The sequence below is a fragment of the Scyliorhinus canicula genome, chromosome 9 (genome assembly GCF_902713615.1).
Source record: "Scyliorhinus canicula chromosome 9, sScyCan1.1, whole genome shotgun sequence".
In the NCBI taxonomy this organism is placed as follows: Eukaryota; Metazoa; Chordata; class Chondrichthyes; order Carcharhiniformes; family Scyliorhinidae; genus Scyliorhinus; species Scyliorhinus canicula.
In genome coordinates, this window is record NC_052154.1 from 163,558 (window position 1) to 180,695 (window position 17,138).

Sequence of the window (17,138 nt, forward strand, 5' to 3'; positions counted from 1 at the left end):
ATAGGACGGAGAGGAGGGAGAGGGAGAGACTGGTGGGGGAGCTCCTGGAGGTGGATAGGAGGTACGCGGAGGCACCAAAGGAGGGATTGCTGGGGGAGAGGCGTAGCCTACAAGCTAGGTTTGATTTGTTAACCACCAGAAAGGCGGAGGCACAGTGGAGGAAGGCACAGGGGGCGGTGTATGAGTATGGTGAAAAGGCAAGTAGGATGCTGGCGCATCAGCTCCGCAAGCGGAATGCGGCTAGGGAAATTGCTGGAGTGAGAGATAAGAGTGGGAATGTGGTGCAGAAGGGGGCAGAGGTGAATGAGGTCTTCAAGGACTTTTATGGGGAACTGTACCGGTCGGAGCCACTGGTGGAGAGGAGGGCAATGAAGAGGTTTCTCGACGGGCTATCTTTCCCGAAGGTGCAGGAGGAGCAGGTGGAGGGGTTGGGGCGCCAATTGAGCTGGAGGAGCTAGTTAAGGGGATTGGGCAGTTGCAGTCAGGGAAGGTGCCGGGGCCGGACGGGTTCCCTGGTGGAGTTCTATAAAAAGTATGTGGACCTGGTGGGCCCCCTGTTGGTGCGGACGTTTAACGAGGCAAGGGGGGGGGGGCTTTGCCCCCGACGATGTCGCGGGCGCAGATTTCCTTAATCCTAAAGAGGGATAAGGACCCCCAGCAATATGGTTCGTACAGGCCCATATCTCTCCTTAATGTAGACGCCAAGTTGCTGGCAAAGATCCTGGCCACCAGGATAGAGGACTGTGTGCCAGGGGTTATACACGAGGATCAGACAGGTTTTGTTAAGGGAAGGCAGCTGAACACGAATGTACGGAGGTTGTTAAATGTCATTATGATGCCGGCGATTGAGGGGGGAGGTGGGCATGCCCGTCACTGGAGGAATTTTGGGAGGGGGTAGCGAGGACGGTGTCGAGGGTGGTTGGATCCAGGGTCAAACCAGGCTGGGGACTCGCGATCTTTGGGGTTGCGGCGGAGCCGGGAGTGCAGGAGGCGAAAGAGGCCGGTGTCCTGGCCTTTGCGTCCCTAGTAGCCCGGCGGAGGATCTTGCTACAGTGGAAGGATGCGAGGCCCCCAAATATGGAGACCTGGATCAGTGACATGGCGGGGTTTATCAAACTGGAAAGGGTCAAATTCGCCCTGAGAGGATCAGTACAAGGGTTCTACAAACGGTGGCAGCCTTTCTTGGACTTTCTGGCTCAGAGATAGGGAACTGGGTCAATAGCACAGCAACCCGGGGGGGAGGGGGGGAAGAGAGGGGGGTGTTATCTATTTGTTCTACGGTTATTCAATTTAATATGTTGTTAATTTAATTTGTTGTTAATTTATTTTGTTGGTCATTGGGGTTGGGGGGTGGGGAGGGTTCGGTGTACGAGCTGTTACGGTTCTGGGGTGTTATGACTGTTATTGTTAGAGACCGTTGCTATTTTCATTTCTGTTTGTTGTTGTATAAATACAAAATTTTTCAATAAAAATTATTTTTTTAAAAAATAAATAAAATAATTTGCTGATCCTCAGAATGTCAGACTCTGATTACTTTACTGAGCCGTCTTTTTCCTTCAGGTTGCTGATCACAGAGATCTCTCTGTGTACCTTTTGGAAGAAGAAGCACGAGCACGTTTCACCCTGCTCCACAGAGCGGACTGCTGGCTCTTCACCTCTTGGAGATCCTCCTTGACATCGACCCCCATCAACTGCAGCTGGAGCAGATTCTGCAGATTTTTCCTGAGTCTAGACATGGATTCTCCAACGTTTTGTAATTCCTTTTGAGTTCCTCAAGGTTCTCTGGAGTCAACAGTTTCATATTCAGCTTCCATGTCCCCCTGCCCGCCCCCTGTTTTTCCTGCAGGTGACAGTCGGCCAGTAGGAGGCAGTGGTCAGAGAAGAACACCGGCTTGACGTCGGTGGACCTGACCATGAACGCACGGGTCGCAAAGAGGAAGTTATCCTGGAACGGACGGACCCGTCTGGCCGCGACCATGTGTATCTACGCTGCGCTCCGTCTGCAGGGTTGCTGAAGACGTCGAACAGCTTGGCGTCTTTTACCGTTTCCATCAGGAGTCTGGACGTAGCGTCTAGTTTGCTGTCGGCTCTGCCGGATCGTCCAGCCGCATTGATGATGCAGTTGAAGGCACCGCCCAGAATGACCGGCTTGGAGGTGGCCAACAGCGGTGGGAGTTCCTGAAGGACTGCCAGCCGCTCACTCTTTATGGCCGGGGCGTACACATTAATGAGTCTGAGAGGAACATTTTTGTATTTGACGTCTGCTACGAGGAGGCGTCTGCCCACCACCTCCTTAACATCGGAGATGGTGAAGTTGCCTCCCCGCAGCAGAATACCCAGGCCAGAGGAACGACAATCGTTTCCTCCTGACAAGATGGATGGCCCGTGGGACCACCAGCCGACCAGTGCCTGTAGTTGCTGAGGTGCGGAATCCCAGACTCCTGCAGGAACAGTAGTCAGCTTTAACGTTGGACAGATAACCAAGTGTAGCCACACATCACAAAGTGTCTTTGATGCTTCGCACATTAATTGATGCAATTTTAAAACACACTGTTTTAAAAAATGGACTATGATGATATGAGGTATGAGCTGGCTATGATGGACTGGGAAACATTACTGAAAGGCAGGACAGCGGACAGGCAATGGCAGCATTCAAGGAACGAATGGGTGAACTCCAAACGCTGTAAATTCTTATTAGAACTGTGACCAAAACATGGCTTACAAGGGGAATTAGAGATCGTATTAGATTCAAAGAAGAGGCATACAAATTAGTAAGAAAAAGCAATAGACCTGAGGATTGGGAAACAGTTTAAAATTCAACAAAGGAAGACGAAGGGATTGATTAAGAAGAGGAAAGTAGAATTTGAAAGTAAGCTAGCGGGGAGCATAAAAACTGACTGTAAAAGCTTCCATAGGTTTGCAAAGAGAAAAAGATGGATAAAAACTAATGTAGGCCCCTTACAGTCAGAAACGGGGGAATTCATAACAGGGAACAAAGAAATGGCTGAGGAACTAAATTCGTACTTCTGTCTTCACAAAGGAAGACATGAATAATGTACCGGAAGTTCTGAGAAACACAAGTTTTAGTGAGGAGCTGAAGGAAATTAGTATTAGTAAAGAAATGGTTATGAGGAAATTAATGGGACTGAAGGTGGACAAATCTCCAGGGCTGGATAATCTTCAAGCCAGAGTACTTAAGGAAGTGGTACTTGAAATAGTGGATCCATTGGTGGTCATTTTCCAAAATTCTTTGGACTCTGGAATGGTTCCTCCAGATTGGAGGGTAGCGAATGTGACCCCGCTATTCAAAAAGGGAGAGAGAGAGAAAACCGGGAACTAAAAAAAATAAAATAAATATAGACCAGTGAGCCTAACTTCAGGAGTAAGGAAGTTGCTGGAGTCCATTATCAAGAATTTCATAACACAGCATTTGGAAAGCAGTGGTCTAATCAGACAAACTGGCGTGGATTTATGATCATCAAGGAGCCCGAGCAGAACTGGAGTTAATGAGAATCGGGGTGAAAACCCCACTAGTTGGAAACATATCTGACACAAAGGAAGATGGTTGTGGTGGTTGGAGGTCAATCATCTCAGCTCCAGGACATCACTGCAGGAGTTCTTCAGGATAGTGTCCTCGGCCCAACCATCTTCAGCTGCTTCATCAATGACCTTTCTTCCATCAAAAGGTCAGAAGTTGGGATGTTCACAGATGACTACACAATATTTAGCAGCATTCGCAACTCGTCAGATAACGAAGCAGTACATGTCCAAATGCATAAAGAACTGGACAATATCCGGCCTTGTGGCTGTCCAGTAGAAATTAAATTTGTGCCAATAAGAGTGAATCTCACCATCACCCTTGACATTCAATGGCATTATCATCATTGACTCCCTACTATCAACGTCCTGGGTATTAGCATCGACCAGAAACTGAATTGGTCTAATCATACAAATGCTGTGGCTACATGAGCAGGTCAGAAGTTAGAAATCCTTTGGCAAGTAACTCACCTCCTGGCCCCACCCCCCCAAAGCCTGTCCACCATCTACAAGGCACAAGTCAGGAGTGTAATGGAATACTCTCAAGTTTCCCGGATGACTGCAGCTCCAACAGCGCTCGGGAAACTCAACACCATCCAGGACAAAGCAGCTGCTTTATTTACAGGCTATCCACAAACATTCTTCACTCCTTCCATCACCAGTGAATAGTAACAGTCATGTGTACCTCTACAAGATGCACTGCAGGAACTCACCAAGCCTCTTTACATACATGCGATCACAGCCGTCTGTAATGAAAAGGGCAGCAGATACATGGAAATTCTATCACAACACACCCCTCCCATCACCCAGCATCCTGATTTGGAAATATATCGCCGTTCCTTCAGTATTGCCTGGACATAATTCTGGAACTCCTTCCATAACAGCCACATGGACTGCAGCGGTTTAATATGGCAACTCACCATCTCTTTCTCAAGAGCAGTTGGGGATTGGCAATAATAATAATAATCGCTTATTGTCACAAGTAGGCTTCAATGAAGTTACTGTGAAAAGCCCCTAGTCGCCACATTACAGCGCCTGTTTGGGGAGGCAGGTACGGGAATTAAACCAGTGCTGCTGCCTTGTTCTGCATTACAAGCCAGCTGTTTAGCCCACTGTGCTAAACCAGCACACTTGTGCTAAACCAACCAATAGATGCTGGCCTAGCCAATGATACACACACATCAAAAACAAATAAGTAAAAAAAGTACACCCACAGTGCAACTGGGACAGAGTGTCAGGAATTTGACACAACTACACTGAAAGAATGGTGATATAGTTCTGAAGTCAGGATTGAGGATTGTTTGAAGGAAATTTGGACCTGCTGTCCTTGTTCTTCTATGATGTGGAGATGCCGGCGTTGGACTGGGGTGAGCACAGTAAGAAGTCTTACAACACCAGGTTAAAGTCCAACAGGTTTGTTTCAAACACGAGCTTTCGGAGCACGGCTCCTTCTTCTAGGTATAGGGGTTACCCATTTGGAAGATGCTGTTGAAAGAGGCTTGATGAGTTGCTGCAGTGCATCTTTTATATGCAGATGATATGTGATCAGAGCTCATCGTAGGGTCAAATACAACAAGGGCTGTTTAGCACAGGGCTAAATCGCTGGCTTTGAAAGCAGACCAAGGCAGGCCAGCAGCACGGTTCGATTCCCGTAACAGCCTCCCTGAACAGGCGTCGGAATGTGGCGACTAGGGGCTTTTCACAGTAACTTCCTTCGAAGCCTACTTGCGATTTTCTTTTTTTTTCAACACCACCATTACAGTTTGTGACGCCTCAGACAAGTGCCAACCTCTGGGCACCATGGTATCTGAAAGAAGTGGCCCTATGTTTGTAATCGGGATTTTCAAAAATTTTGCATGAGAAAAAGGTTCAGATTATTGGTAGAATTATGTATTTATGAAGAATTTCCTGTTGCAGATTGAATGATTCTGCGGATCCAAAGGACCTTCTTAAAGATCCAGTGGTAAAATTAATAGCGGAGAAACACAGGAAGAGCCCAGCCCAGGTGCGATGGACGTGAGGTTTTTATTAAAAAGCTGATTCACAAATCCAGGGTCAAGAAACAGATGCAGAATCCAATTAATAATAATAATAATCTTTATTATTGTCACAAGTAGACTTACATTAAAACTGCAATGAAGTTACTGTGAAAATCCCCTAGTCGCCACATTCCGGCGCATGTTTGGGTACACAGAGGGAGAATTCAGAATGTCCAATTCACCTAACAGCACATCTTTCAGGACTTGTGGGAGGAAACCGGAGCACCCGGAGGAAACCCACGCAGACATGGGGCGAACGTGCAGACTCCGCACAGACAGTGACCCAAGCCGGGAATCAATCTTGGGACCTTGTTGCCAAGGGGCACCTTGTTGCCCATGAGAACAGTGTGAACCAGGTTAACAGACTCGAACAGGTTGATATTAAGGAGGAGGATATGCTGGAAATTTTGAACAGCATCAGGATAGATAAGTCCCCCTGGGCCAGACGGGATATACCCAAGTTTCTATGGGAAACAAGGGAGGATATTGCTGCGCCGTTGCCGATGATCTTTGCTTCCTCACTCTCCACTGGAGTAGTACCGGATGATTGGAGGGACGCAAATTTTGTTCCCCTGTTCAAGAAAGGGAATGGGGAAATCCCTGGGAATTACAGACCCATCAGTCTTACATCTGTGGTGAGCAAAATATTGGAAAGGATTCTGAGAGATAGGATTTATGATTATTTAGAAAAACATAGTTTGATTAAAGATAGCCAGCATGGCTTTGTGAGGGGCAGGTCATGCCTCACAAGCCTCATTGAATTCTTTGAGGATGTGACAAGACACATTGATGAAGGTCGGGCAGTGGATGTGGTGTATATGGATTTCAGTAAGGCATTTGATAAGGTTCCCCATGGTAGGCTCATTCAGAAAGTTGGGGGGCACGGGATACAGGGAAATTTGGCTGTCTGGATACAGAATTGGCTGGTCGAAAGAAGACAGTGACTGGTAGTGGATGGAAAGTATTCCGCCTGGAGGTCGGTGACCAGTGGTGTCCCGCAGGGATCTGTTCTGGGACCTCTGCTCTTTGTGGTTTTTATAAATGACTTGGATGAGGAAGTGGAAGGGTGGGTTAGTAAGTTTGCCGATGACACAAAGGTTGGTGGAGTTGTAGATAGTGTTGAGGGTTGTTGCAGGTTACAACAGGACATTGACAGGATGCAGAGCTGGGCTGAGAAGTGGCAGATGGAGTTCAGCCTTGATAAATGTGAAGTGATTCATTTTGGAAGGTCGAATTTGAATGCTGAATACATGGTTAAAGGCAGGATTCTTGGAAGTGTGGAGGAACACAGGGATCTTGGGGTCCACGTACATAGATCCCTCAAAGTTGCCACCCAGGTTGATTGGGTTGTTAAGAAGGTGAATGGTGTGTTGGCTTTCATTAACGGGGATTAATTTTAAGAGCTGCAAGGTTTTGCTGCAGCTTTATAAAATTCTAGTTAGACCACACTTGGAATATTGTGTCCAGTTCTGGTCGCTTCATTATAGGAAGGATGTGGATGTTTTGGAGAGGGTGCAGAGGAGATTTACCAGGATGCTGCCTGGACTGGAGGGCATGTCTTATGAAGAAAGGTTGAGAGAGCTAGGGCTTTTCTCACTGGAGGCAGAGAGGTGACTTGATAGAGGTCTACAAGGTGATGAGAGGCATAGATAGAGTGGATAGCCAGAGACTTTTCCCCAGGGTGGAAATCTGTCACGAGGGGACATAATTGTAAGTTGATTGGAGGAAGATATAGGGGGAGATGTCAGAGGTCGGTTCTTTACACAGAGAGTGGTGGGTGTGTGGAATGCACTGCCAGCAGAGGTGGTGGAGTCAGAGTCATTGGGGACATTTAAGCGACTCTTGGACAGGCACATGGACAGCAGTAAATTGAAGGGGTGTATGTAGGTTGATCTTAGATTAGGATAAATGGTCGGCACAACATCGTGGGCTGGAGGATCTGTACTGTGCTGTATTGTTCTATGTTCTATGTTCAAATGCAATGTTAGCATTCATGTTGAGATGGCTAGAATTCATGAACAGGGATGTATTTCTGAGGCTATATAAGGCTTTGGTCAGACCCCATTTGGAGTATTGTGAGCAGTTTTGGGCCCCGTATCTAAGGCAGGATATGCTGGCCTTGGAAAGGGCCCAGAGGAGGTTCACAAGAATGAAGAGCTTGTTCTACGAGGAACGGTTGAGACTCTGGGTCTGTACTCGTTGGTGTTTGGAAGGATGAGGGAGGATCTTATTGAAACTTACAGGATACTGCGAGGCCTGGATAGAGTGGACATGGAGAGAATGTTTCCACTTGTAGGAAAAACTAGAAGCAGAGGACACAATCTCAGACGAAAGGGATGATCCTTTAAACAGATATGAGGAATTTCTTCAGCCAGAGGGTGGTGAATCAAAGAACAAAGAACAAAGAAAATTATAGCACAGGAACAGGCCCTTCGGCCCTCCCAGCCTGCGGCGATCCAGATCCTTTATCTAAACCTGTCTCCTATTTTCCAAGGTCTACTTCCCTCTGTTCCCCACCCGTTCATATATCTGTCTAGATGCATCTTAAATGATGCTATCATGCCCGCCTCTACCACCTCCGCTGTTAAAGCGTTCCAGGCACCCACCACCCTCTGCGTAAAAAACTTTCCACGCACATCTCCCTTAAACTTTCCCCCTCTCACCTTGAAATCGTGACCCCTTGTAACTGACGCCCCCACTCTTGGAAAAAACTTGTTGCTATCCACCCTGTCCATACCTCTCATAATTTTGTATACCTCAATCAGGTCCCCCTCAACCTCCGTCTTTCCAACAAAAACAATCCTAATCTATTCAACCTTTCTTCAAAGCTAGCACCCTCCATACCAGGCAACATCCTGGTGAACCTCCTCTGCACCCTCTCCAAAGCATCCACATCCTTCTGGTAATGTGGCGACCAGAACTGCACGCAGTATTCCAAATGTGGCCGAACCAAAGTTCGATACAACTGTAACATGACCTGCCGACTCTTGTACTCAATACCCCGTCTGATGAAGGCAAGCATGCTGTATGCCTTCTTGACCACTCTATCAACCTGCATTGCCACCTTCAGGGTACAATGGACCTGAACTCCCAGATCTCTCTGTACATCAATTTTCCCCAGGACCCTTCCATTGACCATATAGTCCGCTCTTGAATTTGATCTTCCAAAATGCATCACCTCGCATTTGCCTGGATTGAACTCCATCTGCCATTTCTCTGCCCAACTCTCCAATCTATCTATATTTTGTTGTATTCTCTGACAGTCCTCCTCGCTATCTGCAACTCCACCAATCTTAGTATCATCTGCAAACTTGCTAATCAGACCACCTATACCTTCCTCCAGATCATTTATGTAGATCACAATCAACAGTGGTCCGAGCACGGATCCCTGTGGAACACCACTAGTCACCCTTCTCCATTTTGAGACACTCCCTTCCACCACTACTCTCTGTCTCCTGTTGCCCAGCCAGTTCTTTATCCATCTAGCTAGTACACCCTGAACCCCATATGACTTCACTTTTGCCATCAACCTGCCATGGGAAACCTTATCAAACGCCTTACTAAAGTCCATGTATAAGACATCTACAGCCCTTCCCATATCAATTAACTTTGTCACTTCCTCAAAGAATTCTATTAGGTTTGTAAGACATGACCTTCCTTGCACAAAACCATGCTGCCTATCACTGATAAGTCTATTTTCTTCCAGATGTGAATAGATCCTATCCCTCAGTATCTTCTCCAACAGTTTGCCGACCACTGACATCAAGCTCACAGGTCTGTAATTCCCTGGATTTTCCCTAATACCCTTATTAAACAAAGGGACAACATTAGCAATTCTCCAGGACCTCACCGTGCTCAAGGATGCTGCAAAGATATCTGTTAAGGCCCCAGCTATTTCGACCCTCGCTTCCCTCAGTAACCTGGGATAGATCCCATCCGGTCCTGGGGACTTGTCCACCTTAATGTCTTTTAGAATACCCAAAACTTCCCCTTTGCGTATGACAACTTGACCTAGAGTATTTAAACATCCATCCCTAACCTCAACATCCGTCTTGTCCCTCTCCTTTGTGAATACCGATGCAAAGTACTCATTAAGAATCTCACCCATTTCCTCTGACTCCACGCATAAATTCCCTCTCTTGTCTTTGAGTGGGCCAATCCATTCCCTAGTTACCCTCTTGCTCCTTACATACGAATAAAAGGCTTTGGGATTTTCCTTAACCCTGTTAGCCAAAGATATTTCATGACCCCTTTTAGCCCATTTTATTGTGCGTTTGTGGAGTCTTTGCCGCAGAAGGCTGTGGAGGCCAAATCACTTAGTGTCTTTAAAACAGAGATAGATAGGTTTTTGATTAATAAGGGGATCAGGAGTTATGGGGAGGAGGCAGGAGAATGGGGATGAGAAAAATATCAGCCATGATTGAACAAAGAACAAAGAAAAGTACAGCACAGGAACAGGCCCTTCGGCCCTCCAAGCCCGTGCCGACCATGCTGCCCGACTAAACTACAATCTTCTACACTTCCTGAGTCCGTATCCCTCTATTCCCATCCTATTCATATATTTGTCAAGATGCCCCTTAAATGTCACTATCGACCCTGCTTCCACCACCTCCTCCGGCAGCAAGTTCCAGGCACCCTCTGTGTAAAAAAAAATTGCCTTGTACATCTACTCTATACCTTGCCCCTCGTACCTTAAACCTATGCCCCCTAGTAATTGATTGAAATGAAATGAAAATGAAAACCGCTTATTGTCACGAGTAGGCTTCAATGAAGTTACTGTGAAAAGCCCCTAGTCGCCACATTCCGGCACCTGTCCGGGGAGGCTGGTACGGGAATCGAACCGTGCTGCTGGCCTGCCTTGGTCTGCTTTAAAAGCCAGCGATTTAGCTCAGTGTGCTAAACCAGCCAGATTGAATGGCGGAGCAGACTCGATGGGCCGAGTGGCCTAATTCTGCTCCTATATCTTATGGTCATATGGAGAGATCACTTTGATAGGATTGTATTACAGGCCCCCAAATAGTCAGCGAGAAATTGGGGAGCAAATATGTTTGAAGATTACAGATAGCTCCAAGAAAAATAGAGTGGCAATAGTTGGGGACTTTAACTTTCCCAACATTGACTGGGACAGACATAGCATTAGGGGCTTGGATGGAGAGAAATTTGTTGAATGTATTCGGGAGGAATTTGTCATTTTGTATGTGGATGGCCCGACTAGAGAGGAGGCAAACTTGACCTCCTCTTGGGAAATAAGGGTAGGTGACAGAAGTGTTAGTGAGGGATCACTTTGGGACCAGTGACCATAATTCCATTAGTTTTAAGATAGCGATGGAGAATGATAGGTCTGGCCCAAAAGTTAGAAATCTAAATTGGGGCAAGGCCAATTTTGATGGTATTGGACAGGAACTTTCAAAAGTTGATTGGGGGAGTCTGTTGGCAGCAAAGGGGCAGCTGGTAAGTGGAAGGCTTTCAAAAGGGTGTTAACCAGGGTTCAGGGTGAGCACATTCCTCTTCGAGTGAGGAGCAAGGCTGGTAGAAGTAGGGAACCCTGGATAACTCGAGATATTGAGGCCTGGTCAGAAAGAAGAAGGAGGCATATGACATGCATAGGCAGCTGGGATCAAGTGGATCCCTTGAAGAACATACAAGTTGGCGGAGTAGAGTTGAGAGAGAAATCAGGAGGGCAAAAAGGGGAGATTGCTTTGGCAGATAAGGCAAAGGAGAATCCAAAGAGTTTCTACCAGTACATAAAGGACAAAAGAGTAACAAGGGAGAGAGTAGGGCCTCTTAAGGATCTACAAGAGATGGGCGACACCCTAAATTAATTTTTCTCATCGGTATTTACTGTTGAGAAAGGCATAGATGTTAAGGAACGTGGGGAAATAAATAGTGATGTCTTGAGGAGTCTACATATTGCAGAGAAGGAGGTGCTGGAAGTCTTAAAGCGCATCAAGGTAGATAAATTCCTGGGACCCGATGAAATGTATCTCAGGATGTTGTGGGAGGCTAGGGAGGAAATTGCGGGTCCCCTAGCAGAGATATTTGAATCGTCGACAGCCACAGGTGAGGTGAAGATTGGAGGGTAGCAAATGAAAAATTAAATGAAAATCGCTTATTGTCACAAGTAGGCTTCAATCAAGTTACTGTGAAAGGCCCCTAGTCACCACATTCCGGCGCCTGTCCAGGGAGGTTGGTACGGGAATCGTACTGTGCTGCTGGCCTGCTTGGTCTGCTTTAAAAGCCAGTGATTTAGCCGAGTGAGCTAAACCAGCCCCTAAAGGTACTAAATGTTGTACCTTTCTTTAAGAAGGGCCACAGAGAAAAGCTTGGGAACTACATACTGGTGAGGGTGACGTCTGTGGTGCGTAAGTTGTTCGAAAGTATTCCGAGAGACAGGATCTACAGGCATTTAGAGCGGCAGGAACTTATTAGGGACAGTCAACATGGCTTTGCGAGTGGAAAATCATGTCTCTTGAATTTGATTAGGGTTTTTTGAAGGGGTAACCAAGAAGATAGATGAGGGCAGTGCAGTCGATGTTGTCCACATGGACTTTAGCAAGGCCTTTGACAAGTTACCACATAGTAAGCTGTTGCACAATTGGATACAAAATTGGTTTAGCGACAGAAGACAAAGGGTGGTTGTAGGGGGTTGTTTTTCAAACTGAAGGCCTGTGACCAGCGGTGTGCCTCAGGGATCGGTGCTGGGGCCACTGTTATCCGATATTTATATTAATGATTTGAATGAGAATTTAGGAAGCATGGTTAGTAAGTTTGCTGATGACACCAAGATTGGTGGCACAGTGGACAGTGAAGAAGGTTATCTAGGATTGCAGCGGGATCTTGATCAATTTGGCCAGTGGGCCGGTGAATGGCAGGCGGAGTTTAATTTAGATGAATGTGAGGTGATGCATTTTGGTCGATCAAATCAGAGCAGGACCTACTCAGTTAATGTAGGGTGTTGGGGAGAGTTATCGAGCAAAGAGATCAGGGGAAGCTTTGCGCAGGTGAAGGAGACACATCCTAAGTGAGTGAGACACATCCAGAGTGGGAATTGGAACTTGGTAATTTGGTGCGGAGTGGGAGAAGGTGCTTTTTCCCTACCATTTTGTTCTCTTTCTTCTGGCCTGTAACTGTTAATCTGCAGGGAGAGAACCAGAGAGCATCCTGGGAAGGTAAGTGATTTTTATTTTTATTTTTATCACCTTTTCAAATTGTGTGGGGGGGGAGAAACTGAAGTGACATCACAGTAAAATTTAACATCAGTTAAATTTGAAAAAAAAAATATTGCTAAACAAATCTAATTGATTAACTAGATAGTGGAGTAACTAAACCTGAGGGCAGTGATTGGTATTTAGCATTTAATTTTACAGTAAAAATCATCTAGCGTCAGGGCCATATAGTTAATTGTAACTCAATCTAATAATAATTCAAGTGTTTATTTTAAATTAATTAATTAGTGTTTAAATGTCACTCAGCGGGGTGCAGTGAGATAAGAACATAAGAACTAGGAGCAGGAGTAGGCCATCTGGTCCCTCGAGCCTGCTCCGCCATTCAATTAGATCATGGCTGATCTTTTGTGGACTCAGCTCCACTTTCCGGCCCGAACACCATAACCCTTAATCCCTTTATTCTTCAAAAAACTATCTATCTTTACCTTAAAAACATGTAATGAAGGAGCCTCAACTGCTTCACTGGGCAAGGAATTCCATAGATTCACAACCCTTTGGGTGAAGAAGTTCCTCCTAACCTCAGTCCTAAATCTACTTCCCCTTATTTTGAGGCTATATCCCCTAGTTCTGCTGTCACCCGCCAGTGGAAACAACCTGCCCGCATCTATCCTATCTATTCCCTTCATAATTTTAAATGTTTCTATAAGATCCCCCCTCATTCTTCTAAATTCCAACGAGTGCAGTCCCAGTCTACTCAACCTCTCCTCATAATCCAACCCCTTCAGCTCTGGGATTAACCTAGTGAATCTCCTCTGCACACCCTCCAGCGCCAGTACGTCCTTTCTCAAGTAAGGAGACCAAAACTGAACACAATACTCCAGATGTGGCCTCACTAACACCTTATACAATTGCAACATAACCTCCCTAGTCTTAAACTCCATCCCTCTAGCAATGAAGGACAAAATTCCATTTGCCTTCTTAATCACCTGTTGCACTTGTAAACCAATCTTCTGTGACTCATGCACTAGCACACCCAAGTCTCTCTGATCAGCGGCATGCTTTAATATTTTATCGTTTAAATAATAATCCCGTTTGCTGTTATTCCTACCAAAATGGATAACCTCACATTTGTCAACATTGTATTCCATCTGCCAGACCCTTGCCCATTCACTTAACCTATCCAAATCCCTCTGCAGACTTCCAGTATCCTCTGCACTTTTCGCTTTACCATTCATCTTAGTGTCATCTGCAAACTTGGACACATTGCCCTTGGTCCCCAACTCCAAATCATCTATGTAAATTGTGAACAATTGTGGGCCCAACACGGATCCCTGAGGGACACCACTAGCTACTGATTGCCAACCAGAGAAACACCCATTTATCCCAACTCTTTGCTTTCTATTAATTAACCAATCCTCTATCCATGCTACTACTTTACCCTTAATGCCATGCATCTTTATCTTATGCAGCAATCTTTTGTGTGGCACCTTGTCAAAGGCTTTCTGGAAATCCAGATATACCACATCCATCGGCTCCCCGTTATCTACTGCACTGGTAATGTCCTCAAAAAATTCCACTAAATTAGTTAGGCATGACCTGCCCTTTACGAACCCATGCTGCGTCTGCCCAATGGGACAATTTCTATCCAGATGCCTCGCAATTTCTTCCTTGATGATAGATTCCAGCATCTTCCCTATTACCGAAGTTAAGCTCACTGGCCTATAATTTCCTGCTTTCTGCCTACCTCCTTTTTTAAACAGTGGCGTCACATTTGCTAATTTCCAATCCACCGGGACCACCCCAGAGTCTAGTGAATTTCGGTAAATTATCACTAGTGCATCTGCAATTTCCCTAGCCATCTCTTTTAGCACTCTGAGATGCATTCCATCAGGGCCAGGAGATGTGGCAGATCTGTGACGCTTCCAGTGTTCCGGTAGACTACATCTGCAGCAAGTGTAACCAATGGCAGCTCCTCACAGACTACATGGTTCGGTTGGAGCAGCAATTGGATGCACTTAGGAGCATGCAGGTGGCGGAAAACATCACAGATAGGAGTTATAGAGACATGGCCACACCCAAGGTGCAGGCAGAGAGATGGGTAACCGCCAGAAGGGGCAGGCAGTCAGTGCAGGAATCCCCTGTGGTTGTCCCCCTTTTGAACAGGTGTATTGCTTTGGATACTGTTGGGGGGGAATAGCCTATCAGGGGAAAACAGCAGCAGCCAGAGCAGTGGCACCACGGCTGGCTCTGATGTTCAGCAGAAGAGCAATAGTCATAGGGGACTCGATAGTCAGGGACACAGATAGACGCTTCTGTGGACGTGAAAGAGACTCCAGGATGGTATGTTGCCTCCCTGATGCCAGGGTCCAGGATATCTCAGAACAGGTAGGGGGCATCCTGAAGGGGGAGGGCAAACAGGCAGAGGTTGTTGTACATATTGGTACTAACAACATAGGCAGGAAGGGGCATGAGGTCCTGCAGCAGGAGTTCAGGGAGCGAGGCAGAAAGTTAAAAGACAGGATCTCTAGGGTTGTAACCTCGGGATTACTCCTTGTGCCACGTGCCAGTGAGACTAGAAATAGGAAGATCGAGCAGCTAAACACGTGGCTAAACAGTTTGTGTAAGAGGGAGGGTTTCCGTTATGTGGACCACTGGGAGCTCTTCCGGGGCAGGTGTGACCTGTATAAGAAGGACGGGTTGTATCTAAACTGCAGAGGCATAAATATCCTGGCCGCGAGGTTTGCTAGTGTCACACGGGAGGTTTAAACGAGTATGGCAGGGGAATGGGTACCGGTGCAATAGGTCAAGGTGAAAACATTGAGGGAGAATTAGGGAATAGGGCCAGTATGGCTCTGAGGCAGAGCAGACAGGGAGATGTTGCTGAAAACAGCGGGTCTGGTGGCCTGAAGTGCATATGTTTTAATGCAGGAAGCATAACGGGTAAGGCAGATGACCTTACAGGTTGGATTAGTACTTGGAACTATGATGTTGTTGCCATTACAGAGCCTGATTGAGGGAAGGACAGGATTAAGATGTTTCAGGCGGGATAGAGGGGGATGTAAAAGGGGTGGCGGAGTTGCGCTACTGGTTGGGGAGAATATCACAGCTGCACTGCGGGAGGACACCTCAGAGGGCAGCGAGGCTATATGGGTAGAGATCAGGAATAAGAAAGGTGCAGTCACAATGTTGGGGGTTTATTACAGGCCTCCCAACAGCAAGCGGGAGATAGAGGAGCAGATAGGTAGACAGATTTTGGAAAAGAGTAAATACAACAGGGTTGTTGTGATGGGAGACTTCAACTTCCCCAATATTGACTGGGACTCACTTAGTGCTAGGGGCTTGGACGGGGCAGAGTTTGTAAGGAGCATCCAGGAGGGCTTCTTAAAACAATATGTAGATGGTCCAACTAGGGAAGGGGCTGTACTGGACCTGGTATTGGGGAATGAGCCCGGCCAGGTGGCAGAAGTTTCAGTCGGGGAACATTTCAGGAACAGTGACCACAATTCAGTAAGTTTTAAAGTGCTGGTGGACAAGAATAAGTGTGGTCCTAGGGTGAATGTGCTAAATTTAGGGAAGGCTAATTATAACAATATTAGGCAGGAACTGAAGAACCTAGATTGGGGGCGGATGTTTGAGGGTAAAGCAACATCTGACATGTGGGAGGCTTTCAAATGTCAGTTGAAAGGAATTCAGGACCGGCATGTTCCTGTGAGGAAGAAGGATAAATATGGCAAATTTCAGGAACCTTAGATAACGAGATATTGTAGGCCTCGACAAAAAGGAAAGGGAGGTATTTGTCAGGGCTAGAAGGCTGGGAACAGACAAAGCCAGTGTGGAATATAAGGAAAGTAGGAAGGAACTTAAGCAAGGAGTCAGGAGGGCTAAAAGAGGTCACGAAAAGTCATTGGCAAATAGGGTTAAGGAAAATCCCAAGGCTTTTTACACGTACATAAAAAGCAAGAGGGTAGCCAGGGAAAGGGTTGGCCCACTGAAGGACAGGCGAGGGAATCTATGTGTGGAGCCAGAGGAAATGGGCGAGGTACTAAATGAATACTTTGCATTAGTATTCACCAAAGAGAAGGAATTGGGGGATGTTGAATCTGGAGAAGGGTGTGTAGATAGCCTGGGTCACATTGAGATCCAAAAAGACGAGGTGTTGGGCGTCTTGAAAAATATTAAGCTGGATAAGTCCCCAGTGCCTGATGGGATCTACCCCAGAATACTGAAGGGGGCTGGAGAGGAAATTGCTGAGACCTTGACAAAAATCTTTGGATCCTCACTGTCTTCAGGTGATGTCCCGGAGGACTGGAGAATAGCCAATGTTGTTCCTTTGTTTAAGAAGGTCGCAAGGATAATCCAGGGAACTACAGGCCGATGAGCCTTACGTCAGTGGTAG

The 17,138-nt window shown here is 46.4% G+C and overlaps 1 protein-coding gene across 5 annotated transcripts in view; it reads left to right on the forward strand.

The window, feature by feature from the left end:
- zgc:56622 (uncharacterized protein LOC326033 homolog) overlaps nt 1-17,138 on the forward strand; it is an 89,309-nt gene that overhangs the window by 61,926 nt on the left and 10,245 nt on the right. For 4 of the 5 annotated variants that reach the window (XM_038806147.1, XM_038806150.1, XM_038806151.1 and 1 more), the window contains exon 7: nt 5,455-5,542. In XM_038806147.1, coding sequence (XP_038662075.1) covers nt 5,455-5,542 — 88 coding nt within the window. Of the gene's footprint in view, nt 1-1,560; nt 2,962-5,454; nt 5,543-17,138 lie in introns of those variants that run through there. The other variant, XM_038806152.1, reaches the window with a different exon arrangement.